We start from the raw sequence: 26,240 nt of genomic DNA on the forward strand, positions 1-26,240 counted from the left end.
TATTAAAAGTTCCAAAAAAAAAATTGTCTGTGAAGAAGCTGCTGAAGGGCGGGACATGGGGAGAGACCACAGGGGGATCACACACCACCTGCAGGAACTTTCATTTTTCTTCAGGGAACCTACGTGAGGGTCAGAAGAGGAGGCTGATCTAGCCCCATCTCTCCCATGACTCTGTGGGAAAGTGAGGCTTTGTGTAGATTTCACAGTACTTTGGGTCAGACCAGGAATCACTCACCAGAATGCAAGCCACCAATCCTGCAGGACATAGGCAACCTGGAGCAGGAAACAGCAGTCACTCACACACTGACATCACTGAGCCTCACACCCCGCTTACTAGGATGGGGGACAGAAAAGCTCCAGAATATGGAGACGGTCCTTCCGGCTCAGGTCTGTGCCAAGCCCCATGCCCCAGATGATCACAGGTCAGGGGAGGGCATCTTACGAGTTAATATCCTTAAAAGAAACCCCCTTTTCCCTAGAAGACATTGCTCCCCAAATATAATGTACTTCAATGTATATCCAAGTGGACTGCAAAAGGCAGTAATAACAGTACAAATGTTGGGATTTTGCAAAGCAAAAAGCTTGACAGGTACAGTGATGGTCAGTTCCGGTGTCAGCTTGGCTGGGCCAGTCTCCAGTGATTCAACCAAACACCCATCCAGATGTTGCCATGAAGGTATTTTGTGGATGATGCTTCATCCGTCATCAGAACTTCAGTAGAGGAGATCACCCTCCACACTGCAGTGGCCTCGTCCAGTCAAAGGCCTGAAGAGCAAAACCTGAGGCTTCCTGGAGGAGGAAGAAATTCTGCCTCAAGACAGCAGGGTCAGCTCCTGCCTGAGGTTCCAGCCTACAGGCCTGCCTTGCTGATTTCACATTCACCAAGCTAGATCCCACAATTGCATGAGCCAAGTTTTTGAGATAAATCTCCTAATACACATATTTAAAAATAATTCTAAAGTACAGTATAAGTAGTACGTAAAAACTGAGTGCACAAACCAAAATAAACACCCTTACGTACCTGAGCTGCGATGTTTACTAGAATAAGGAAGATGATGACAAGCCAGTCAGCACCACCTGTCAATTAATTCTTATAGGTCTTAAAACCAACTTTTCCTTCCAAGTGGTCCTCTAGAGGTAGTGTAACCTGTATATTCTCAGACTGGAAGGGGAAAAATGGCAGTGAGAGATGAAATTTTAAATAATGAACCCCAAATTTCAAGAGTTCAACAATGTCCTCCACTGCAAAGCTTTGGGAAACAGACACATTTCATACACTGTTAGGAGTGCAGGATGGTCCATCTCCTATGGAGAAGGGTGTGGGAATATCTGGCCAAATCACATACGCTTTTACCCCTGGACCCAGCCATCCCACTCGTAGGAATCTATGAGAAATAATCAAAGGTCAGTCACATGAGGTTATTAACAGTTGGGTGGCTTTGCTTAAAATAGATCATGACTCTGGCACACAACAAAATCAATTAATGTATAAATGCAGAAACTTGCTCTAAAATAACATAAAAAATGATATGGAGATAATGTATCCCTCTAGATGACTGTGTCATTCAATGATAGAAACATACTTGGGGTTCAAAATATTAGCCAAATTCAGTAAACTGAGTTCAAAGAGAGAGTTGGAGTAATATGAGTTTGGACAGCACATTGCAAGCATATGATCTGAATCTATTTGGTTCCTAAGTTTCAGAGAGTGATTCCTGAGTTTAGAAAGTGAACAGCTAATCTGAATACTTATCAGGATCATTCAAGGCTCCTGGGCTTGGATATTGAGGGTTTGGTTATCAAGGGAATATGTTAAGGGAGATCTAGTGCATTTCAGCATTTCTGTCTGGAGGACTTAGAATGCATTATAGAGTCACAGAAGGCTAGGATGCTCTTGCCTCTATCCTGGCCACTGGGATTCAAGGTTGATAAGATGTGGTTCTCAGTCTTGAAAGGTAAGAAAGGAGGACAGGAACTAACACTGAAGTGTGTACCAGGTGTCAGGTCCTTGCACACATTACCTCTGGCCTATCACAAACCATCTGACACCAAGGCAAAATACTACATCAGTCACATGCAGTTGCTAGAGTATTCCAACACATAGGAAAAGTAGCTGATTTAACGTGGCAACAGCAGGACTCAGTCTAAGGGGGTCTTCACATTAAGCCCTTGAATGCATAAGGGAAGCTGGGGGCCACCAGCATGAATAGGATGTAACTAGGGTAAACTGATGAGTTCTCAATCAGTGTGAGTCACATAAAACCAGAAATTCATAGCAATACACCCGCTTCTGGTTTCCATAAGATTCTCCATCCTACACCCAAAGGGGAACCCCAAGCAGGCTTGCTTCCCTCATGCTCTTCTAACTCTACCAATTCCATGGAACAAGACTTTGGGAACGTTAGGGTCTACTTTGGGACAAATGAAGATGCCATGAGCAGAGCAGACTGAAGGTCCATGAGACCACCAAGAGCACACAGACCCGGGCACACTGCAGAAAGAGAAACTCACTTCTTGGTCTTCTGGAGCCGCATCTTTCAATGAGGGTCTGGGAGATTGGAGAGACTGAACCAAAGACTCAGAGATCACAGTAGGAGTTCCTGGAACTGCAGATGGTTCAGACTGCTCATTGCCCTTCTCAAAAAGGGAAAAAATATCTACCCTGGATTTCAGGAACTCAGAGTAAGTTCCTCTTTCCACCATTTTGCCCTAAAATTAAAAAGTTGAGAAGAATTAATTTATATTTGATAATATTAAACCAACCTAAATACTAATAAAAAAAGTTATATGGTTTTAAATTATGATTTTTGAAAAAAAAAAAAAAAGATCCCTGGGTCTAGAATTCTTGTTGAGAAATCTAGTTCAGTCAACTCAGTACAGAACTGAGCTTTGCATTCTCTGCCAAACCCTGTCCCTATGGTAGGTGCTGAGGGATATGAAAGAAATGTGTCCTCATGTGTCAAAAATGGAGGCCATTGACATGACTACCCTGGGCATTTGGGGAAGGAAGAAGTACAGAGGTTGATGGGAGAATCAGCACAGTCTTCTTAGACAGCATGGAAATTGACAGAAGCCTCATGTGACAATTCCAGGAAAGAAATTTATACTTAGTCCAGAGGTGGGCACAAGCACATCTGCATACAGGTAAGAGTCTCTCATGAAATCTTCACTGACCACTGTCACTGTCACACTATCATGTGCTTGGCTGGGATAATAGGAACCAGCCCCAGACAGCAAACCCATGAGAGGCCTCTCCTTGGTCTACAACTGCCCCCACACACTCAGCAAATTCCCAACTGAAAATTCAATATTCCACCTGATAAAGTAATTAAACAAGGAGGCCATTGGGCTGGGGTGGCTCTAAGGCCTTGGCAGTCTGTGCCCACAAACCAAAACCTAAGCCAGAATCAATGCACTCAGATCCGAGAAAAAACTTAGGACCAACCAACCACAAGCAGCCAACTAGGCTTCCCCAAATCAGGCAACTGCTTAAGCTACAGCCAATCAAATCATTTTCTTTGAACACATGTGACACATCCTTGCACAGTTTCCCTCCCTTACAAAGTCATATAAAATGATGTACAGATGTTTCACTATCTTCTGACTGCATGAAACCAGATTCAGCTGATTCACTCAGTAGCAAATAAAACATCAGGGGAAAAAAAACTCAGAATGCAAAACACATCAAATGAGAGCAGCTGTGGTTAAGGCAGCTCAGGTGGAGGATCCGGCCAGGACCCTCACTGGACCCCTCTCACCCTCTGCCCTGAGGGGGTCCGCTGGGAGAAATGTAGGGAAGCCTTTGGGTACCATCAGATACTGCAGAACTAGAAAATTATGCAGGATATATTGTGTCTTGTTCCACTTGGGAGGCAAAATTCACACACCTCTTTAATGAAATCACCACTCACCACATCAAATCAGTAATATGCATGATGAAATGACTGGTGGTACAAAGACAGCAATTTCACTCAACAGTCAAGCCCTGACAATTCTGGGTGATGAAGGGATAGCCATCTGCTCTGAAGAGAGGGACCCGACAGTGAGGATAGACCCCAAATCAGGCAGGGGTGCTCACCAGTGGCCAAATAGTTGTTTTCTTAGTACTAAAACTGGGGGTAGTATCCTCAAAAGAAGAAATAAGGGGACCCCAAAACATCTAGAGATGGGCAAAATAGGTTATACTCCTGCCCACTGATCCTGTGCTCATAACACTATGAACATTGGAGTTTACACACTAGAATCACCCACTCTGCACATGATATCAACTGCTCTCGAGCTTGAGAACCCTTAGCCTCCCCCCATTCCTAGAGGAGTGGAGAAGGGCTGACACAGGGAACTGCTCCTAGAGAGGCAGGGGTTCTGTATCTTGATAATCTTTCTTGCAGCAGAGATTCTTTTCAGAAGTCAGGGATCTGACCAAGGGCCTGTGGAGCAGTCAGAGGTTAACGATAGAGGTGATGAGACCCAGAGGCAAACAAGCCAAAGAGTGAAGCATCGAACGACCACCAAGTCTGAACACTTCTCACTAATCTCCACCCCACCACCAGCCATGCTAGGAGCTGTGGACTGGATGGTGCCCCCTCCTCAAAAAGATGTGCTCAAACATGACACCTGTGAACATGACCTTATTTGGATACAGGGTCATTGCAGATGTAATCAAGTTCAGATGAGGTCACACTGGAGCAAGGTGACCCTAAAACCAGTAAGACTGATGTCACTATGAGAACAGAAGAGACCCAGACTGACACAGGGACAACGGCCATGTGACATCAGAGGCAGAGACCACAGCGCTGAAGCTGGAAGCCAAGGAACACCAAGTAAGGCCCGTGAACATCAGAGGCTGATCCTTCCCTGGAGCCTTCAGGGGGAGCACAGCCCTGCCAGCACCTGGATTTGGGACCCATAGCCTCCAGAAGAGGGAGATGATAGACTCCTGCTGTCACCTAGCTTATGGTGCTGTGATACGGCAGCTCTAGAAACTGAATCTCTAGCCTGAGCCCACACTTCTGTCATCTCAGCTTTACTAAGACTCCTAACTGCTTCTTCTGTCACCCCTCCAGTGACCATCAGAGAAATCTCTTAACTCCCACATCAGATGACATCCCTCCTCTGCTCTGGACCGTCCGATGGCTTCCATCCCACAACCACCCATTGCCCACTGCTCGGAGACCAGCTCCCTCCCATCCCCCTGTTCACTCTCAGACACGCTGGTCTTCCTGCCGTTCCTCCAACCTGCCATGTCAACTCCTTTTTGGACCCTCTGCCTCAGACCCCCTCCCCCTGGTGACTGTGTGGCCACCACCTTCATGTCACTCAGACCCCGTGAGGCACCAGCTCCTCAGGGAGGCCAGAATGTCACCTTCTTTGTCACATCCTCCCCATAAGAACAGGAGCCCCATGAAGGCAGGGCCTTGTCCTCCTGCCACACAGGTTCCCACACATATTGGAGACATAGAGACCTGGGCAGGGAGACCAGCAACTGGAGACACCAGCAGAGAAGACGTCTCTGACCCGGGTGCTCAGCTACCCAACCTCACTTCTGGTGTTAATGGAAGATGCTCTTCTGGCAAATTATGTATGACAATGACCTGGATACCAACAGATCTTAGAATCTCTCATTTCTAAGTGATATACTTTGACTTAAGTCATGGAAGAGGAAAGTAAAAAGTTCTAAATAAAGTTGCAGCATTATCCTTAACAAAATTCATTAGAATAGTGATGATTCAATAACCCTGTGGTTGCACTTTTATACACTTTAGGGTTTATGTGGCTTAGAGTCTAATAGTGACATTTCTATAGGGCTTTAGGTTCATCCTCCAAGGCATGAACACCAGCTCTGGGAAGAAGGGGGCAAAAAACTGAGGGAGAAGAGGGCATTTACCATGAACCCAAGGAGAGTGACCTGCAGGGAGGTCTGTCCTTCAACACACCTGAGTGCTAGCAATTCCATGGATTTCTAGAAATTACTTACATCTTTCAATATCAGAATCTGACTTGCATATTTTAGGTACTGCAACTGATGAGTGACTAAGATTGTGATCTTCCCCTTCAAGGCCTGACGAACACACCTACAAAGGTAAAAGGCACAGTAAGCAAAAGCACATTAATGGAGTGCCTCAAACTGAAAACCTATACTTTGAAAACAGTGAGACAAAGACCACGCAGCAGTGAAAGATCTTTAGTTTAAATATCAAATCAATAATAAAAATTAAATAAACATAAATCAATTAATCCAAATAGGTACTTAAATTTATCAGCAGCAAATTTGAATCTAGTGCTATTAAAAATTCTTAAAACCAGTCTACTGAAGGAGGCAAAAACAGCCAAGTTTTTTCCTCTAAAACTCAGTTTAACAATTATTTACATGTTTCATAAAGGAGAACAACTGAGTAATACTGAGATCTCAAAACTTGACTAAACTAAAACACTATTTTATTGCTATTCGGGAATGAGAAGAGGGGTCCATGTCATTTAAAAATGTGTACATTCTTTGCTTTCTAGGTGATTATTTATAATTAATGATATAAATATTCACAACAAAAAATTAATAGATTCTTGGTCATCTTTGCCAGAGTGCATTTGCTAGACACGTGTTCCTAAAGAATATCAGATAGAAAATGAATGCCAGCAGGGCCTCCATCAGTCACTACAGCATTCCCAGTTCCATCCAGGAAGCAAGTCTTCTTTCTTTTGGAGTTAACACCTTCCACATACGAAAGTAAAAAAACAGAATCCAAATGGCCCAAATCACAGTGGAAATCACCCAATGGCTCAGAGCACCCACCAGTTCTCTTAGTCAAGACACCCCTCACTATTCAACCTTAAATTGTTTTCACAGTAAAAAAAAAAAAAACAAAAAAAAACTACTCCTACATTTCAAATGTAGACCCCTAGGAACTCAGCCCCAGTGTCATCCCACAAAGTCCACAACCCCTCCAGGGAAGCTAGTGGGTCTGGGGCCCCAGTGACCACAGGCAGGGCTCCAGGCAGGTACTCTGGGAGCCCGAGCCCCTTGCAGAGCAAATCGCAGGAACCTGGGCCAGAGCTCAGCCTATGAGTGAATCAGATGGAGAGTCTGGAGGCAGCAGGCTGCAGCTCAGTCCCTCTCATGAGCCTGACATCAGATGAGCAACTTAACCTCAGTTTCTTCATCTCAAAACAAGATCAAACAACTCATCCACATGTTCTGAGAAATCAAATCACCAACCTACTCAGCAAATGTCAGCTTTCTTTTCCACTTCTCTCTAACCACGAGTGGTCATGTGCTTTGGACTTGGGTCAGAAAACTCTTAAGGAGACACTCTGGACACTGAGTCTGTGATCAAAAACAAGACTCTGGAATGTAAACACATATACCATATGTTTGCTAAGTCCAAAAGGATTCATTTTTACATTTTCACATGTGTTAGCTCAGCATTCATACCTAAGTTTCTTGACTAACACCTTTTCAAATTTAGTACTAAAACAGATTTTTTTCTCCTTGATTCATAATTGCCTGCCAATAATCCCTAAAAGTGGATGTTAATCAAATCTGACAGGGTGTTGTGTCCAAGATGAACCAACCCAAAAGTTTTAAGATGTTTTCTTCCTAATATCCCATCACAAATGAGGTAATACAAATAATTACAATGAAGAGATCATTTAATGCCTTTGAATTTTTCATAAATGATGCTTTTATCCATATCACTAGAAAAATACACTATTTTCCAAGTTTGTAAAGATTTCCAAGTCATGCCATAGAAATGACTGAGTCAGCAACCAGTTGTATAACAGTTATTCCTGTATAAAGGCTGTGTTAATCCTATAATCCTATATAAGGGCTCTATTAAGAGGGGACACATCTTGTGGTGGAGGCGATACAAGAAAGACAGACAGAGGCCCCACCTCCATTCATTCAATCAGCAGAGGTTTGCTGAGGAGCCAGGCACTGTCCTAAGTGCTGAGGATCCACCCACAGGTCAAGATAGAAGACAATACTCTGCACCGTGTAGAGGACACAGTGAGCAAGCATAGAAAACCCACTATTGGGCTGTGACCTGTGCTCTGAAGGAAAAAGAAGAGCAGCTGCTGTCTTAGATGTGGAGACACGGGAGCCCTGAGACTAAGTGGGGAAACATACTGGAAGAAGGCACAGCAGGTACAGGGTTCCTGGGACAGAACACGCTGGGCTGAGGTGCCTTCCTGCATTCATAGTTTATGGGTGGCAGGCGGTGGTGGTGGTTTAGTGGCTAAGTCGTGTCTGTCTGACTCTTGCAACCTCATGGACTGAGCCCACCAGGCTCCTCTGTCCATGAGATTTTCCAGGCAAGAATACTGGAGTGGGTTGCCGTTTTCTTCTCCAGGGGATCTTCCTGACCCAGGAGTCAAACCCGGGTCTCCTGCACTGCAGGCAGATTCTTTCCCAACTGAGCTACAATGGGTGGCAGGGGGACTCATAAATGGTCAAGTGCACCCACTGAGGGCTGAGGGAAGACAGAGGGCACCGCGCCCCCTGGAGGAGCAGGAGGGAATGGCAGGTCCCATCCTCCACCTTCCTTCTGTGTCCTGGGGCACTGCTCCCTGGCTCTGGAACAGAGGGACCAGTATGCACAGACAGACAGGAGTGAGAAAGGACCCCCACAGAGCCAGCACAGCTGGACACCGAGTGGGTGTGCAGATGAACTGGAAAGGCTGATGGGAGCAGACAGCAAGGAAGCCTGTTTGTTTGAGGACCTGGAGCTGCTTTGTGAATGTGGTGGTGGGTGGAGGTGAGGTGGGGGGAGGTGTGTCCATGAAGGGCTGGAGCAGGTGGGTGAGCTGTGTAGACAGCACCATGGGAGTCTGATCAGGACAGACCCCAAGATCTGATGATGCAGGAGGCAGGGGTCTAGTGATGTGGGGCTGAACCAGGATGGGATCCATGGCTGGACACAGCTAAGACTGCATCAGTTCACATAAGGCCCTCACCTTCTGTAGCTGATAGAATCCACTGTGTTCACAGCTGCTGCTGCTGCTAAGTCACTTCAGTCGTGTCCAATTCTGTGCGACCCCATAGATGGAAGCCCACCAGGCTCCCCCGTCCCTGGGATTCTCCAGGCAAGAACACTGGAGTGGGTTGCCATTTCCTTCTCCAATGCGTGAAAGTGAAAAGTGAAAGTGAAGTCGCTCAGTCGTGTCCGACTCTTAGCAACCCCATGGACTACAGCTACCAGGCTCCTCCATCCATGGGATTTTCCAGGCAAGAGTACTGGAGTGGGGTGCCATTGTGTTCACAGCATAAAGCTATAAAAGTCATGACCTTGGATATAAATTCATGACTGAAGGAAACTGTTAACGGCAAGCAGAAGTGTAAGTCATTCATTTGTAATATAAAACCCTCCTTATGACTAAGCTTCCACATGACCACCATATCTCACAGCATATTGTTCCATCCGATTCTCTGACTTGAGAACACTCTCCAGTTGCTGCTGAGTGGTTTCCTAAATTGCTTTCATGCTCTCTGCTTTAACTTTCCCTAGAGAATGTGGTTCTGATTACAAACAACAGTCTTAAGCTTGCTTCTATCAAGTATATATCCAAAGCAGTATACTCAAAATATTTGAAAAGATTTTATAAATATCTCCAGTGTTTGAAAAAGAACTCAGGAGAACTTCTGCAATCAGCACCATGTACTTGGCACCAAAATGCCTTGCTCTCCCCTCCCTGTGACACAGATGCAGTGACCAGCAGAATCTGTTCCTGCCGTGATGGAGAACTTGTGCAGATTCTCACAAGACAGGGTGACACACATTTGTGAGCTCAGGGTGGGGCGCTGGGAACAAGGAGGCTGAGCTACTCAGGATGCCAGGAGGGCGGGAGTGGGGAATCCCTGTCACAGCACAAGCTCCTGTCACTGAACTCATGACAAGACACAGGCACTTTTCTAAGGGAAAATTCATCAAGTCATGAACAGGACAGGCTTGGAAAGGGGGGTCAGATCAGAGAGCTGGAGACCATGCCATGTGTCATCTGCCCTGTTCCCTCTTGTTCTCAAGGATTCTGTGCTACTATTCAGGTTTGTATGTGTGTTACAATATACCTAACATGAAATTTACCATTTTTGCTATTTTAAGCATACAGCTCAGTGGCATTAAGTACATTCACATTGCTGTGCAACCATCACCACCATCCATCTTCACAAATCTTTTATCACCCCAACACTAAGCATGTTTTATACAAGGGCAGGTTCCATCAAAGTCTAACAACGCCCGCTTAGTGGACGTGGAATCCTAGCTCCTAGCCAGCTACTAGTGTCCAGAGCGAAGAGCTCCTCACAGGTCTCCCTCTCACATTTGTTGACTCTGCTGAAGTCTCTACTTTGCTATTCTGGACCTGACATGTAAATCAATCATGTCCCCTCAGATTTACATGTGGTCACCTGAGTCATCAATACCTTAGAATTTGGTGTCATGAACTTTAAAGAGGTAATCATTACCCTTAATTATACTGGACCTAATCTAATCTGACTGATGTGTTTAGATGAAGAGACTTAGACACAAGGACAGAGACACAAGCATGAAATCAATAAAGTTAGAACACACCCCCTCACCATGCACAAAAATAAACTCAAAATGGCTTAAACACTTAACCATAAGACATGACACCATAAAACTCCCAGTAGAGATTACAGGCAAAACATTCTCTGACATAAATTATACCTATGTTTTCTTTGGTCAGTCTTCTAAGGCAATAGACATATAAGCAAAAATATACAAAAGGGGGCTTCGCTGGTGGCTCAGTGGCAAAGAATCCACCTGCCAGTGCAGAAGACATGGGATTCTTCCCTGGTCCAGGAAGATCCCACATGCACAAAACACCTAGCCCATGCACCATAACCACTGAGCCTGTGCTCTGGAGCCCAGGAACCACAACTACTCGCCCACATACCATAGAGCTGGGCTCTGCAACGAGAGAAGCCATCACCATGAGAAGTCCACGCACCACCACTAGAGAGTAGCCCCTGCTCACTGCAACTAGAGAAAACCCCAACCATGTGAGGACACAGCGAGAGGATGTGGTCAGAAGCCAAGGAGAGAGGTCTCAGGAGAAACCAGACCACCCACACTTTGAACCTGTAGCCTCAAGAACAGTGAGAAATTTAATTTCTATTCTTTGAGCACCCCCATCTGTGGCAACTTGCTATAGACTGAATGTTTTTCTCCTCAAAAGTCATCTATTGAGACCTAATCCCCACTGGGTTGGTATTAGGAGGTGGGGCCATCGGGAGGGACCAGATCATGAGGGTGGAGCCTCCATGTAAGGGATTAGTGCCCTGATAAAAGGAACCACAGGGCTCCCTCACCTCTGCCACCACACGAGGCCACAGGAATCAGACCCTCACCAGACTGAATTTTCAGCACCCTGACTAGGATTTTTCCAGGCTCCAGAACCTTGAGAGATAAACTTCTGTTATTTCTTTTTTTTTTCTTTTAATTTTATTTTATTTTTAAACTTTACAAAATTGTATTAGTTTTGCCAGATATTAAAATGAATCTGCCACAGGTATACATGTGTTCCCCATCCTGAACCCTCCTCCCTCCTAGACTTCTGTTATTTCTAAGCCACCCAGCTCTGGTGTCCTATGAGAGCAGCCTGGACAGACACAGTTCTAGAAACACAGGACCTGACGGAGAGAATTCCCAAACAGCTCCTCTCTGCTGCACACCCCGCCTCCTCCAGGCAAGGACATGCCTGCTATTTTCCTCACAGCCTTACTTTCGCCTCCCTCCACACCTGAGCTTCTTCTACTCTTTCTTCAGCAAAGGACTGGGTCCTCATCTCAGCCTCCACACACCTGCCCCGCCTTCAGGCCCCCAGGGTACTTCCTGCCCAGCCCTGGGCACAGGGAGCTTTCCAACTTCAGTGAAAGCCTCCAGCTGACACTTCCACTTTACATTCCGCACTTACTATCCTGTATTTAAACCCTGACTAGGCTGAGCTTTTCCCAGGCATCTGTCTTAACAAGCTCCACGTGAGCTGGGCGTCCTAGTCTCCCTTATTCTGCCCAGTGTGGGTCCTTCCCATCTCCTGGCTCACCATCCTTCTTGTAAACTAAGAGGTTTATGCAGTAACATCTGTAAAGGCATTGATCTCAGTGCACACAGCAGGGTGTTTATAAGTGTAGATGGAAGGCTCACTGGCTTTAACAAAGTGAACAACAGCAAGCAACCTGACCACGAGGGAGATGTGAAGGCTGTTTTAGAAGAAAAACAAGTTCTCAAGGCTTTCAAAAAGGCCAGTCTAGACTCCATAAGAGGCCTCAGTCAGTGTGCGTTAGGACACATTATACACAGAAAAGAATCAGAGTTGTTCTGCTTTAGTCATTGTGTAGCCAACCAGGATCCACTGACAAGTTCTACATTTTAGAAACAGGAATGAGAGTCAAGACTTAAGCCAGATTATAGGTGACACTACATTGTAGGTCTAAGTATTAATTCTAGTAAGCATCCATGAAATAACATGAAATAATTGAAATCATACTCAGATGTGGAATACATGATTCTCAAATTCTAGACTTCATTAAGTCTAGACTTAATAAAGACTTTATTTCCAAAGTGATAGAATAAAAAGCATAAACCAACAGGGTCTTTCCATGGAAGCCCTATGTCAGTACTGAAAACTTCACTTCTAATGTGCCTTAAGCAAATAATGGAGGGAAAAAACTAGCAGCCAAGTACCAGGTTATAGAGTCTCTCTCTCTGATTTTAAAACCTTATATCGTCTTTCTTATTCCTGGGGTCTGGATCCACCTGGAGTGTCTGGTAATCAATTGCAAGTAGCAGGAGGGAAACTGCTATCTATCCCTGACTCTCTAAAGCATGGACCCCACTGGCCCCCACACACTGGAAACACCTGCTGTATTTCCTGTCCTGACCTCTTCATGAGGCAAGATTTCTCTACAATGGATCTTCTGCAGATGGAAGGGAGGGGAGGAAGGGACACCAGGGCAGAGGGAGCTGAGTCTCCTGGAGCATAAAGACCTTTCTGAGCTCTCTTCCATCATCTCTGTAGGGCACTTGAAAAGAAGAAACGATAGAAAACAGGAGCAAACTCACTGTTCGAACAAGTGCCTGCTGACTATTGCGTCCACTGCGCTGAGCGGATCGTCCAGGAGGTAGATGTCTGCATCCTGATACACGGCTCTAGAAAACATAGAGAGACGCCAGGAGACGACACTTCACACTCCCTGGGTCTCATCTCTGAATCATGATGGTGTCCAACAACTTCATGTTTCTTCTACAAACCCAGGGAAAGGGCCAAGACCCTGCTTCACACCGGCCCACCGGTGAGCGGGGTCTGTGTGCTCATGTCCGATAGGAGCCGCGGAGGAGGAGGGGCGGATGGCAACTGAAACCCCGTTTACCTGGCGAGGCTGACCCGGGCTTTCTGTCCTTCACTCAGCGGGATTCCTCTGTCTCCTATCTCAGTTAGATCTCCTTCCTCCAAAAGCTGTAAATCCTATACAGATAGGAAAGGGGAAAAAGAAAAAGATATAAATTGTGTTCTACTACCATCTTACAGTTTTAGCATTAGTTCCTCATACAAGTATTTGATTAACATGCATATATGCTCAGCTGATAAGTCATATTCAACTCTTTGTAACCCTGTGGACTAGGACTTGTCAGGCTCCTCTGTCCATTGGATTCTCCAGGAAACCACACTGGAGTGGTTTGCTGTTTCCTCCTCCAGGAGATCTTCCTGACCCAGGGATTGAATCAGTGTCTCCTGCGTCTCCTGCACTGGCAGGTGGATTCTTTACCACCGAGTGACCTGGGAAGCGACAGCAGTGGGTATAAGTCAGAGTAACTAAACTGTGACCTTGAAAATGCAAAAAAAAAAAAAAAATCTCAGTGTTTATCTGTTTTCATTCTGTAGTTTGGGAAAGCATGTACGCATTTGACCATTTTAACAGTATTTACTGAGGACCTACTGTATGACAGGCATTGCTCTGGGCACAGTGAACTCGGTTGTGAAGAAACAAACCTCCTAGAGTTTCTTTCCATGATGGAAGGTGGACAATATGGAAAATAACCTGAGCACAAGTACTGAGGACAGGAAGGAAAAGGAACTGGCTCAGGGGGACAGAGAGTGAAGGAGGGAAGTGAGTCCACACTGGGGTGTGAGGGCTCAGAGCCAGTGTGAGCAGATCTGGGGGAGGGGCAGGGGCTCAGGCAGACCTGGAGAGGCTGCTCCACACAGAGGGAGGGGCGAGTGCAGGGACCATGGGTAGATGCCCAAGACGTTCAGGACAAGGAGGCAGGAGAGCAGAGCAGAGTAAGAATGAGGGGCGTGAGGGCAGAGACAGAGCAGGAGGACCCTGGGGTCACTCTAGTAAGAAGAGGAGGGGAAGGTTGGACCTATTTGAGGTTTTAAGGAATCACTCCTGTGCTTTACAGAAAAAGACAGTAAGTGGGGAAGGGTGTGGGTAGATACAAGTGAGAATGTTACTGGAATAATCGAGGTGAGAGATGACAGTGGTCAGGACCAGAGTGAGAGCAGTGGGAATGGAGAGATGGGGTTACACTCCAGGCACATGTTGAAGGCGAAGTCCAAAAGATCTGCTGACAGGATGGGTGTGGGTTGTAAGAGGAGAATGTGGTATTTGGGGCATAAGGAAGGGGAAGAACAGGGTCTCCATTTACTGAGCTGGAGAAGATGGTGGGTACAGGTTTAGGGGACTTCGCTTGTGGACAAGCTGAGATGACCTCTCGGTGATGTTACATTGCAGCTGGACATGCAAGTGTGAAGGTCTGTTCTAGAGACACAGGTGTGAGGCTGGCAAAGGCACAGGACTTCTTTTTATCAAGGAATGAGTGTCTCTTAAAAAGACATTTTACTGATCTCTGCCTCAGCTTCCCACTTTCAGAGAAGGGATAACACCTGACCCAAGTCTTCACAGTGATACTTAAAGTGAGTGACAGACAAGGTCTGTACAAGAAATGGGAGCAGAAAGAGCAAGCTGAGCAGGAAAACCAAAAGGAAAGAAACAGTGTGCTCGAGGGACACCAAGCAGATCAGCTGGACTAAGTAGATACTTGTCTGTGAAAGCAGGAAAACTCAAAGCTAAGAAGGAAATAAAGTTGTAACTTGAGGATCTCGGAATCAATCAAAAGTTATATTTGAATATTATTTAAGAAGTAAATAGACAAATCAGCCTATTTTCCCCAGGGTACCATGGGGAAAAAAGAGAATAGATGACAAGTACATTCCCAAAATGACGCGATAGAAATCAGGCTTAAGAAGTTGTTCAGTCACTCAGTTGTGGTTGACTCTTTGTGATCCATGGAACTCAACTCCAGCCTTCCTTGTCTTTTACTATCTCGTGGAGCTTGTTCAAACTCATGTCCACAGAGTCAGGGATGCCATCCAACCATCTCATCCTCTGTCATGCCCTCTCCTCCTGCCTTCAATCTTTTTCAGCATCAGGGTCTTTTCTAATGACTCGTTTCTTCCCATCAGATGGTCAAAGTATTGGAGCTTCAGTCCTTCCAATGAATATTTGGGGTTGATTTCCTTTACAATTGACATGTTTGATCTCTTTGAAGTCCAAGTGACTCTCAAGAGTCTTCTCCAACACCACAGTTCAAATACATCTATTCTTCTGCACTCAGCTTTCTTTATGATACAACTCTCACATCCATACATGACTACTGGAAAAACCATAGCCCTGCCTAGATGGAACTTTGTTGGCAAATTAATGCCTCTGCTTTTTAATATGCTGTCTAGGTTTGTCATAGCTTTTCTCCCAAGGAGCAAACATTTTTAATTTCATGACTGCAGTCACCATCTGCAGTGATTTTGGAGCCCAAGAAAATAAAGTCTATCACTGTTTCCATTGTTTCCCCATCTATTGCCATGAAGTGATGGAACTGGATGCCATGATCTTAGTTTTTTGAATGTTGAGTTTTAAGCCAATTTTTTTCACTCTACTCTTTCACATTCATCAAGAGGCTCTTTAGTTTCCCTTCGCTTTCTGCTATAAGTGTGGTGTCATCTGCATATCTGAGATTATTGATATTTCTCCCAGCAATCTTTATTCCATCTTGTGCTTCATCCAGCCTGGCATTTCACATGGTGTACTCTGCATATAAGTTAAATGAGCAGGGTGACAATATATAGCCTTGTACTCCTTTCCCAATTTGGAATCAGTCCGCTGTTCCACGTCCAGTTCTAATTGTTGCTTCTTGACCTCCATACAGGTTTCACAGGGGGCCAGTAAGGTGGTCTGGTATTCCCATCTCTTTTAGGAATTTTCCACCCTTTTTTGTGATCCATACAGTGAAAGGCTTTATCATATCAATGAAGCAGAAGTAGATGCTTTCTGGAATTCTTGTGCTTTTTCTATGAGTCAACAGATGTTGGGAATTTGATCCCTGGTTCCTCTGCCTTAGACTTAAGTTACATGGTATTTCATTAGAAGTCTTAGGTTGCCTGCAATTATCAATTGGCACATTCTGTCACAGACAGGGTTTGTTTGGAGTTTTATCTACTAAACCCCCCATGCCTCAACATAGGATGCACAGCAGTACCTTTGTGCAGGTGAAGCCCTCACTTTTCTGTCTCTACTGCAGCAAACTTGGGGAGAAAGCAAGTAGCACACTGGTGTCACCAGGACAAACAAGTCCTTTGATCTCCCTAAGTCTCATTTTCCTCTGCTATAGAATGTGCTGCAGAAATCAGAGTCACTGAACTCAAGGGTGCTGTGAGAATCTAAAGAATTGTGTGAACACCTCCACAAATGAAAAATGGGCATGAGTTGATTATAACTTGCTGTTGGTGACTGATTCCTATTTTCTCACCAAGGCAACAATGTGACCCTGTTTACAGTGTGAATCATAACATACAAAGCACATGACCACCATGGAAGAAAGAGACTCCATCATAACTCTCCCTGACAACCATAAAGACACAGACACACACAGGTTCTCCACTCACTCAAATCTTAATGGAGGTGCATCTGATGAAAGGCAGCAAATGCTCTGCTGTGATAATTTATAATTACCTCACATTCTTTCTTTCTTGAGCTCAGAAATTAATACCATCTCTTGCTTTGGGTTTTCATTGAAAAAATGAGCTATGTTATGTTCTCAGTCTCATGCCCACACATAGAATTACTTGGCCTCTCTTTCCCTGTTGAGAGTCCTTGCAAACTGTTCCGCTTAGTTTTTATGCTTTGATTCTATGTTGTTCAAATGGTTTTCTTCTTAAAATAGCCCCACATTTTAATACAGAAATCTTAACCACATTCTAGAAAAAGCACTCATGGTCTCTCTTTCCAGGACCTAAGAAATTATCTCTGAGTCTGGTAATAATACTTTGACTGTGTTGTTGACTCTGAAAATTATATATGAACAAGCCACCAAGGGGAAAAACATTTTGGAGGATTTGAAGTAAAACCAAGTAGAGTTGATTTGTCAGCCAACGTATTCTGATTAGATTAAAGGGGAAAAGCCTGAGCTGAGCATATATTACAGTTCCTTCCACTGACAGGAAAGTGCTCTTATTCCTATTTGTTACCTCAAAGTTAAGTAAGTAAGTGTTAGTTACTCAGTCATGTTCCAATTCTGTGATCCCATGGACTATAGCCTACCAGGCTCCTCTGTCTATGGAATTCTCCAAGGCAAGAATACTGGAGTGGGTTGTCATTTTCTTCTCCAGGGGATATTTCCAACCCAGGGAGTGAGCCCAGGTCTTCCTGTATTTCAGACAGATTCTGTACTGTCTGAGCGACCAGGGAAACCCCCAAATTTAATCAATTCTCACTGAACAGCAGACACACAAACTAGAGGCGAACTAGGAAAAGGCGATGCTGGTTTGGTGCCATCCATCCAGAAGTACATCAAGGGCCCTTCAGCAATGGTGGAGACTTACAGTAGAAGCACCATGGAGCAGACTGCTGAAATGGTTAATGAGGGCCAGATGTGAGGCCCTGGCAGAGGAGGGCTGGGTTCCAGAGTCAAACAGCAGGAGGCCCTGCCTCCTTCACAGCTTTTCTTCCATTTGGAATTGCTCTTTCTCTCACGACCTGTCAATATCCTGCCCATTTTCTAGGCTCACCCCAAACTCACTCTCCTATGAAACCATCCTGCACTCATCTCTCTTCCTGCTGGGTTTCCAAGGCTCTCATCTCTCACGTCTCAGGAAGGACCATCTTATTCTGCTCCATCATTTGTACATGTGCACATGGCTTCTCTCAACTCTTGTTGCGTAAGATCTGTGCATGAAGCTCTGTGCTGGACCCTGATGCTCATTATCTCTAATCCTCACAGCAAGATGCACAGTAAGTACTGGCCCCATTTCACAGATGAGGAAACTGAGACTGAGTGAGGTTACATCACTGCTCAGCTGTTAAACAGAAGAGCTGGAATGTGAACCAGCTCATGTCAGTTCAGAGCCTTCTTTTCTTTCACATCATGCTGCCCAGATGGTGACTGAAGGTATATGTGAAATGAAGACAACTCAATAAAGTAACTCAAGACTTGAAGGCCTCTATACCTAGACATATAAGTATCAATAAACTTATTATCTGATGATTGTCAAAGCAGTCTGAAAAGAAATGTCCAAGTAAGTGATCTATGTGGAAAAATATTAAACTAGAATTTATCAATTTGATACCTTTAAATACATGTTCACTAAACATTTTCAAATGGCTTAAGGATAACATGTAACAAATGTTACATACTATACTGGGTGACAGGATATCGTTATTGTTGATTTACATAATGTACTATGTGTAGAGCACCTATAGAAATATCAACTTGAATAATGGAAGCTAAATACTCTTCCATAAGAAGTTAAATACTTCTTTCTTACATGTCACATTTTATAGATATATTTTCCAGAATCTGGCCGAGCTTATAATTAAGAATTAATTTATTTTAAAACTCATTTACAGAGTACTTGTTAGGTCCCTAGCAATCAGGTGCTTTAAAATGATGACCACATTTCATCCTCAAAAAAAACCTCATGAGGTTGATAGTTTTCTCCATTTTACAGATGAAGAAACAGGCTTGTAAGGATCAAAAAAACCAAAACCAAACATCTGGTCAATAGAATGATTGAAACTCAATTCCTGAACCTTCTGACTCCTAGACCTTGGAGTTGATGTCATTAGCCTGAATCAACATCGCAATCTGATTACTTCACGTCTCCCTGTTTTGTTACAGAAAAATTTTCAGCTCAATGAACTTAAATAGTTACTTCAATAAGTTCTAGTATAATACATCCAGTTGCTACTAACATATGTTATATAAAAATGTTGCTTTTAGAAAGACAGTGATGAAGATCCTACACGCAGGGCAGCAAAGGAGACACAGGTGTAAAGAACAGACTTTTGGACTCAGGTGAGAAGGTGATGGTGGGATAATTTGAGAGAATAGCATTGAAACATGTACAGTACCATAAGTAAAATAGATGACCAGTGCAAGTTTCATGCATGAAGCAGGGCACCCAAAGCCAGTAATCTGGGGCAATCCAGTGGGATAGGGTGGGTAGGGAGGTCGGACGGGGGTTCAGGATAGGGGGACACATGTATACCCATGGCCAATACATGTTGATCTATGGCAAAAATCATCACAATATTATAATTATCCTCCAATTTAAATAAATATTTTTTAAAAAATAAATGTTGCATTTTTATGGCTTTTCCTCCAGGATGTGGGGGATGTAGGGGTAAGGAGAAATCTTTGTTATATTTATATGGATGGATAAATGGATGGAGAGGAAAAGGTTAGAATGATACCGATAGCAACCATTAACTGAAACTCTGGTTTGTTTACATTTCACAGGCATTTTCTGTAGTCTTTACAGTAACCCCAACCGTCCCCCATTTAATAAGAATGGAAACTGAGACAAATATCTGGAGTTACTACCCAGGAACTGGTTCTCTCCAAAGTGAAAGTGAAAGTCGCTCAGTCTTGTCCGACTCTTTTCGACCCCATGGACTATAGTCCATGGAAATCTCCAGGCCACAATACTGGAGTAGGTAGCCTTTCCCTTCTCCAGGGCATCTTCCCAAACCAGGGCTCGAACTGAATCTCCCACATTGCAGGTGGATTCTTTACCAGCTGAGCCACAAGGAAGCCCAAGAATACTGGAATGGGTAGCCTATCCCTTCTCCAGCAGACCTTCCCGACCTAGGAATTGAACTGGGGTCTCCTGCATTGCAGGTAGATTCTTTACCAACTGAGCTATGAGGGAAGCCTGGCCAAGCCTTTTCTACCACACATGCTATCTCTGTGTCTACAGGCCAGACTAAATTCCAGGACGCTACTATTTCCTGTGATTGCCTTATGACCATCCTCTGATACCTGGAATCCAAAAGGAGACAGCCAGAGGCTCTCTTAACTTACTAGGTAGTTCTCAGGTATCATAAAGATCTTGCTGACCTCTTATTAACTGGAGTCATACATGACATTTCAGAGCAGCAACAAAACCTCCTGGAAACCCTCTGACCCAATGTTCTCATTTTGCTGCAGAAACATCAGAGGTCCAGGCAGGTAACAGGACATGTCCAGAGTGACAGCAGGCAAGTGATGAAGCTGGGGCCAGAACTCTCCTCTCCGCTACTTCTCCACTCTGGGCCTCCCTTCCTGCCAAGGATGGGATGGGCATGAGAGGCCCAAACTCCATGTCCCAACTACGCACAAGAACAGGAGAGCAGTCCATGTTTATAGAAATGTCACATCCCATACAGAAGAATCACTGTGCAGCCCAGTCCTGCAGGTCCCCTTCCCACCAGAGTCTGTGCTGCACACTTGCCCCAGGGAGGGTAAAGCCCCAGAACACTGCCCGTGTTACTGGTCCAGTCACCCCACGAGGCTGTTGCAAAGCATCAGCTCCCTGGGATCTGAACTTGAGCTGCAAATGTAGAGATGAGGTGTCTCATTGCTCCAGGCCTCAGTTATACTAACTATAAAGTGAGGAAGGGAATATCGAAGACGCTCATAAAGAATGAATAATACATAAATCTAAATTATCTGTGTGCATGTGCACGTGTGAAAGACAGAAAAAGGCTTTGCACATGGACTCTGAATAAATGGGAGCTACTGTTCTCACTGTGCTACCTTTGCTGTCCCTTCTTTTCTTACATGGAATCTACACCATTTAATAAAACTCTAGCTCATTCCTGCTAATTTAACATCATTTCTGCAAATGCACAATCACCCATGAACAAGAACACAGAATAAAGAAACAAGCCCATTAAACAAGCAATTCTGTCTGTTCATATCATTGTAAAATGCTACTTACTTGATACAGGGCTTCCTAGCTGGCACTAGTGGTAAAGAATCCACCTGGCAATGCTGGAGACATAAGAGACAAGGGTTTGACCCCTAGGTCAGGAAGATCCACTGCAGGAGGGCATGGCAACCCAACCCAGTATTCTTGCCTAGAGAATCCCATGGATAGATAAGCCTGCCAGGCTACAGTCCATAGGGCCGCAGAGTCGGACACACCTGAAGTGACTTAGCACACACACGCTCACCTGATAAAACCTATGATATTCAAGTAATTTTTTGAGGAGAATTACCATTTCCTCACAAAGCAGGTTTGGAGTCTTCACCACCACACCTTTGAAGATCTGTCTCTGCCTTTTCCTCACAGTACAAGAGAACACTGGAATTCCAGACTGCATTGAACAGAACCCAGGGGTGGGGGTGGTGGAGAGCCCTTTAACACTATTATTCACTGACTTTTATAACCCAAGAGAGTAACACAGTATTTAACGTTATTTACTTTTTTCCCTTTCTTTTTGCCAAATTGTATTCTCCTATCAGTTTAGTTCTCATCATTTATTCACTAATCTTATTTAAATCCCAACATACAGTTAAACCTTTCATCTCATCATTTCCGTGAAACGCAATGCCATTTCTGAAAATAATCTCCCTCAGTGAAATGATGCAGTATTAAAAAGAAATGTTTAAGCATTCCAGTTTCCTTAAATGATAAATTACAAGTCAAAAATGAAGTGGAGAGAGACACTCACAGACTGAAAGGGAACAAGGAAGCATCAGCTAAGTACAGGGGCAGACCTTATGTGGGTTCAAACAGTGGTGAAGGAGATTTCTCAGTGAGATGATCAAAAACACGCAAACACACACTAGCAGGTTGATGACATTCAGGTGAAATATATTTTTTCAGGTGAAATATAGTGATATTTTTACCCCAAAGGCTTTACTATCTTTTACAGAAAACCAATGAAGTGTTTACAGATGAACTGATCTGAGGTCTAGGATCTGCTCCTCAATACTCTGGGTGGGGGTGGGGCTGGCAGAGGGCAGGGGTAGAGATGCAGCGAGACTGGCCACCAGCTGATTCCGGCTGAAGCTGGGGGTGGTACCTGAAGGGTTCATTACACTGTGCTCTCTGTTTTGTAAATTTGTATAGCTTTCCATTAAAAAAGTTAAAAGCTAATGAAACTTCACAGAATGAAACAATCCCCGCCCCACCCCAAACCCCCCCACCAAAGGCATTCTGTAAGTGTCATTATCCCACAAACATTAAAAGGACAGCATATGTAAATACGCCTGCATAAAAACCCAGAAGACCAACTTTAAAAATTAAGCAACATTCAAAAATCTTTCCATTTTGTTAAAAAGAACTTTTGACAAACCTTGTAGTTTAAAATCAACACTATCATTATTTGAAATTCAAGTAAACGCAACTCAAACGTCATTACTCACCTTTTTCAAAGCACAAGCCTCTATTACTTTTTCATATCGTTCTTTGTCATATTTCTTCCCAAATAAAATATTACTCTTCACAGTTCCTGGAAACTCCCAGGGCTGCTGAGGCACATACGCGACCCTCCCGTGCACGTGGACCTGCCCCTGGCTCCGGGGCAGCTCCCCCAGCAGAGCACGTAACAGTGACAACTGAAACAGACGGCAACACACACATGTGAACAGGCAGCACTCAGGGCGGAACACACCCCGCAGTGCAGCCGACCCCACCCTGGTGCTTGATACAGGATAGAACCTTTTCCTTCAACAGGATAAAGTACAGCCCTCGCAGTTGATTCAAAAAAAGAAAATAACCCAAATGGTCAAAGAAAACAATGACTGATAAGGAATATATTAATAGTATAGTGAAGTCGCTTAGTCATGTCCAACTCTTTGTGACCCCATGGACTGTAGCCCACCAGACTACTCTGTCCATGGGATTTTCCAGGTTACAATACTGGAGTGGGCTGCCATTTCCTTCTCCAGGGGATCTTCCCAACCCAGGGATCGAAACTGGGTCTCCCACACTGCAGGCAGACTTTACCATATGAGCCACCAGGGAATATAGTATAACCACAGTATAAACAATCTACTCTGCCCAAGTATCCTTCAAATGAAGTTCTACTCAGGAAAGAGTAATTAAGAATGTTAACATCCTTCTCTAGCAGAGCAGCCCAGCAGGATGTGTATTTTCTATGTCTGATGTTTAATTTAGTTGCTCCTGCATCTGGGTATCTTTTACTTGACAAACACTTGTTCTTAAAAAGCTATGTGTGAAGAATATATCAAAAGATGATTACCTGAAAGAACTCTGAAGTGGGCTGTGTCTGCAGAGCAAAAGTCTATCACAGAGGAAATCAGCACATGTACACACTCCCACATTTTTAAAAATAATTTTATTTATCTTGAGTTCTTTTATTTATTTTTCATTTATCTTTTACAATGTTGTATTGGTTTCTGCTGTACCACAATTCTAATTTTATTTATTTTTGTTTGCACTGGGCCTTCATTGCAGTGCACGGGTTTTCTTGTTAAGGAGCACAGGCTCTAGTGGGCAGGCTTCAGCAGCTGCAGCCCATGGGCTCAGCAGTTGCAGCTCCCAGGCTCCAGAGCACAGACCCAATAGTTGTGGTGCACGGGCTTAGTTGCTCCACATGTGGATCTTCCCAGACCAGGGATCAAACCTGTGTCTTCTGCATTGGCAGGTGGACTCTTATACCACTGAGCCAGCAGGGAACCCCACATCCCACATGTAGATTTCTGTATTTTGTTGTTTGTTTGCTGTTTTTTGTTGTTTTGTTGTTTGTTGTGCATGTGCACATTTCCTTCAGATCTTCAACATCACACAGACGTGGTATGTATCCACACCATCAGAGCGCTCACGACACTGGGCTGAAATAATATGTCTGCATGTCTGTCTCGCCCCAGAACCTGGTTGCCTCTGAAAGGCAGAGAGCTGGGGTCTTGCTCCGTCTGTATCTTTATCTCCAGCACGTGGCTGCACATTCACTCCACGTGCACCGACAAGATCACATCAAGTCACAGGAGGAAATACTCAAAGTTTCCGGGAAGATTTTTATGACCTCCAGACTTCCCGGAGGGGCCACAAGATGAAAAGGAGTCCTCATTGTCTCTGTCCATGCTGAACAGCTGTCACATAAACAGTTTCCTTCACTGAGATGTCCAAATTCCCCACAAGCAATTTGCAACTGGGCCATGTGAAGCACCAAGAAGGAAAAGACAATGTGCATTTATCCTGATTTATTTGCCACAGAACCTTCTTGTAAAATGAGTATTTCATGGAAACACTAGAGAAACACTGTTCTAGACACACTCAATTCAAACTGAGTCATACTCGGCTCTGGGCTCCACTCTGAGGATTGAACAGGGGCTGTGGAGTTGCATCAAGCTGACAAAGGCATCACAGCTTACCTTTCCTGCGCCCACAGGTCCAATCACAGTTAACAGTTCACCAGGTCTGACAGTAAAGGAAAGGCCTTGTAGGGTTGGGGTCTCTGATGCCTACAAATTAAAGTTTATAAAAAGGTACCCATTTTAATAAAGTAACACAAATTGTTTTACAAAGGGGAAAAGATAACAATAGTCAACATAACTGATATGCAAAATATAACCCACATTTTTCTCTTTCCTGTTTTAAGATATTGTGTCCTGGAGGTCTCTTCATCAAATCTTATCTCTTTGGGGATCTGAGGCAGCTTTAGCTAACTTTAGGAAGGTTCCTTCTTTGACTAGATTCCCATACGGAGAGAGGAACGTTCCAACTACCACACAATTGCGCTCATTTCACGTGCTAGCAAAGTAATGTTCAAAATCCTTCAACCTAGGCTTCAGCAGTATATGAACAGAGAACTTCTAGATGTGTAACCTGGATTTAGAGAAGACAGAGGAACCAGAGATCAAATTGCTGACATGTGTTGGATCACAGAAAAATCAAGAGAACTCCAGAGAATATCTGCTTCTGCTTCATTGACTATGCTAAAGCCTTTGACTGTGTGGATCACAACAAGCTGTGGAAAATTTATAAACAGATGAGAATACCAGATCATGTTACCTGTCACCTGAGAAACCTGTATGCAAGTCAAGAGGAAACAGTTAGGACGAAACGAATAACAGACTGGTTCCAAATTCGGAAAGGAGTACGTCAGGGCTGTATATTGTCACCCTGCTAATTTAACTTTTATGCAGACTACATGACGCAAAATGCCAGGCCAGATGAAACACAAAATGGAATCTAGAATTCTGGCAGAATATCAACAATCTCAAACACGCAGATGATACCACTCTAATGGCAGAAAGTGAAGAGGAACTAAAGAGCCTCTTGATGAAGGTGAAAGAGGAGAGTGAAAAAGCTGGCTTAAAATTCAACATTCTCAAATCTAAGGTCATGGAATCTGGTTTCATCACTTCATGGCAAATAGAAAGAGAGGAAGTGGAAACAGTGGCAGATTTTATTTTCTTGTGCTGCAAAATCACTTCAGACAGTGACTGCAGCCATGAAATTAAAAATGCTTGCTGCTTGGAAGAAAAGATATGATAAACCTAAAAGGCAGAGACATTACTTTGCCAACAAAGGTCCATATAGTTAAAGCTATGGTTGTTCCAGTAGTCATGTATGGATGTAAGAATTGGACCATAAAGAAGGCTGAGTGCAGAAGAATTGATCTTTTTAAACTGTGGTGTTGGAGAAGACTCTTGAGAGTTCCTTGGACAGCAAGAATATCAAACCAGTCAATCCTAAAGGAAATCAATCTTGAATATTCATTGGAAGGAATGATGCTGAAGCTGAAGCTCCAATATTTTGTCCACCTGATGCAAAGAGCTGACTCATTGGAAAAGACCCTGATGCTGGGGAAGATTGAAAGTAGGAGGAGAATGGGATGACGGAGGATGGGATGGTTGGATGTTATCACTGACTCGATGGACCTAAGTTTGAACAAGCTCCGGGAAAATGGTGAAGGACAGGGAAGTTTGGTATGC

At 44.1% G+C, this 26,240-nt stretch overlaps 1 protein-coding gene across 1 annotated transcript in view; it reads right to left on the minus strand.

Annotated features, from left to right (window-relative positions):
• Nucleotides 1-26,240, minus strand: part of LOC147361937 (ATP-binding cassette sub-family C member 4-like) — a 165,705-nt gene that overhangs the window by 96,051 nt on the left and 43,414 nt on the right. The window contains 8 exon segments of the mRNA XM_086330255.1: nt 236-273; nt 1,022-1,162; nt 2,512-2,709; nt 5,975-6,071; nt 13,077-13,163; nt 13,385-13,479; nt 22,704-22,895; nt 24,675-24,764. Of these exon segments, the coding sequence (XP_086186381.1) occupies nt 236-273; nt 1,022-1,162; nt 2,512-2,709; nt 5,975-6,071; nt 13,077-13,163; nt 13,385-13,479; nt 22,704-22,895; nt 24,675-24,764 (938 nt within the window).

Source organism: Bos grunniens, chromosome 12 (assembly GCF_055505025.1).
Source record: "Bos grunniens cultivar Pamir isolate PY7600 chromosome 12, Bosgru_T2T1.0, whole genome shotgun sequence".
Taxonomy (NCBI): domain Eukaryota; kingdom Metazoa; phylum Chordata; class Mammalia; order Artiodactyla; family Bovidae; genus Bos; species Bos grunniens.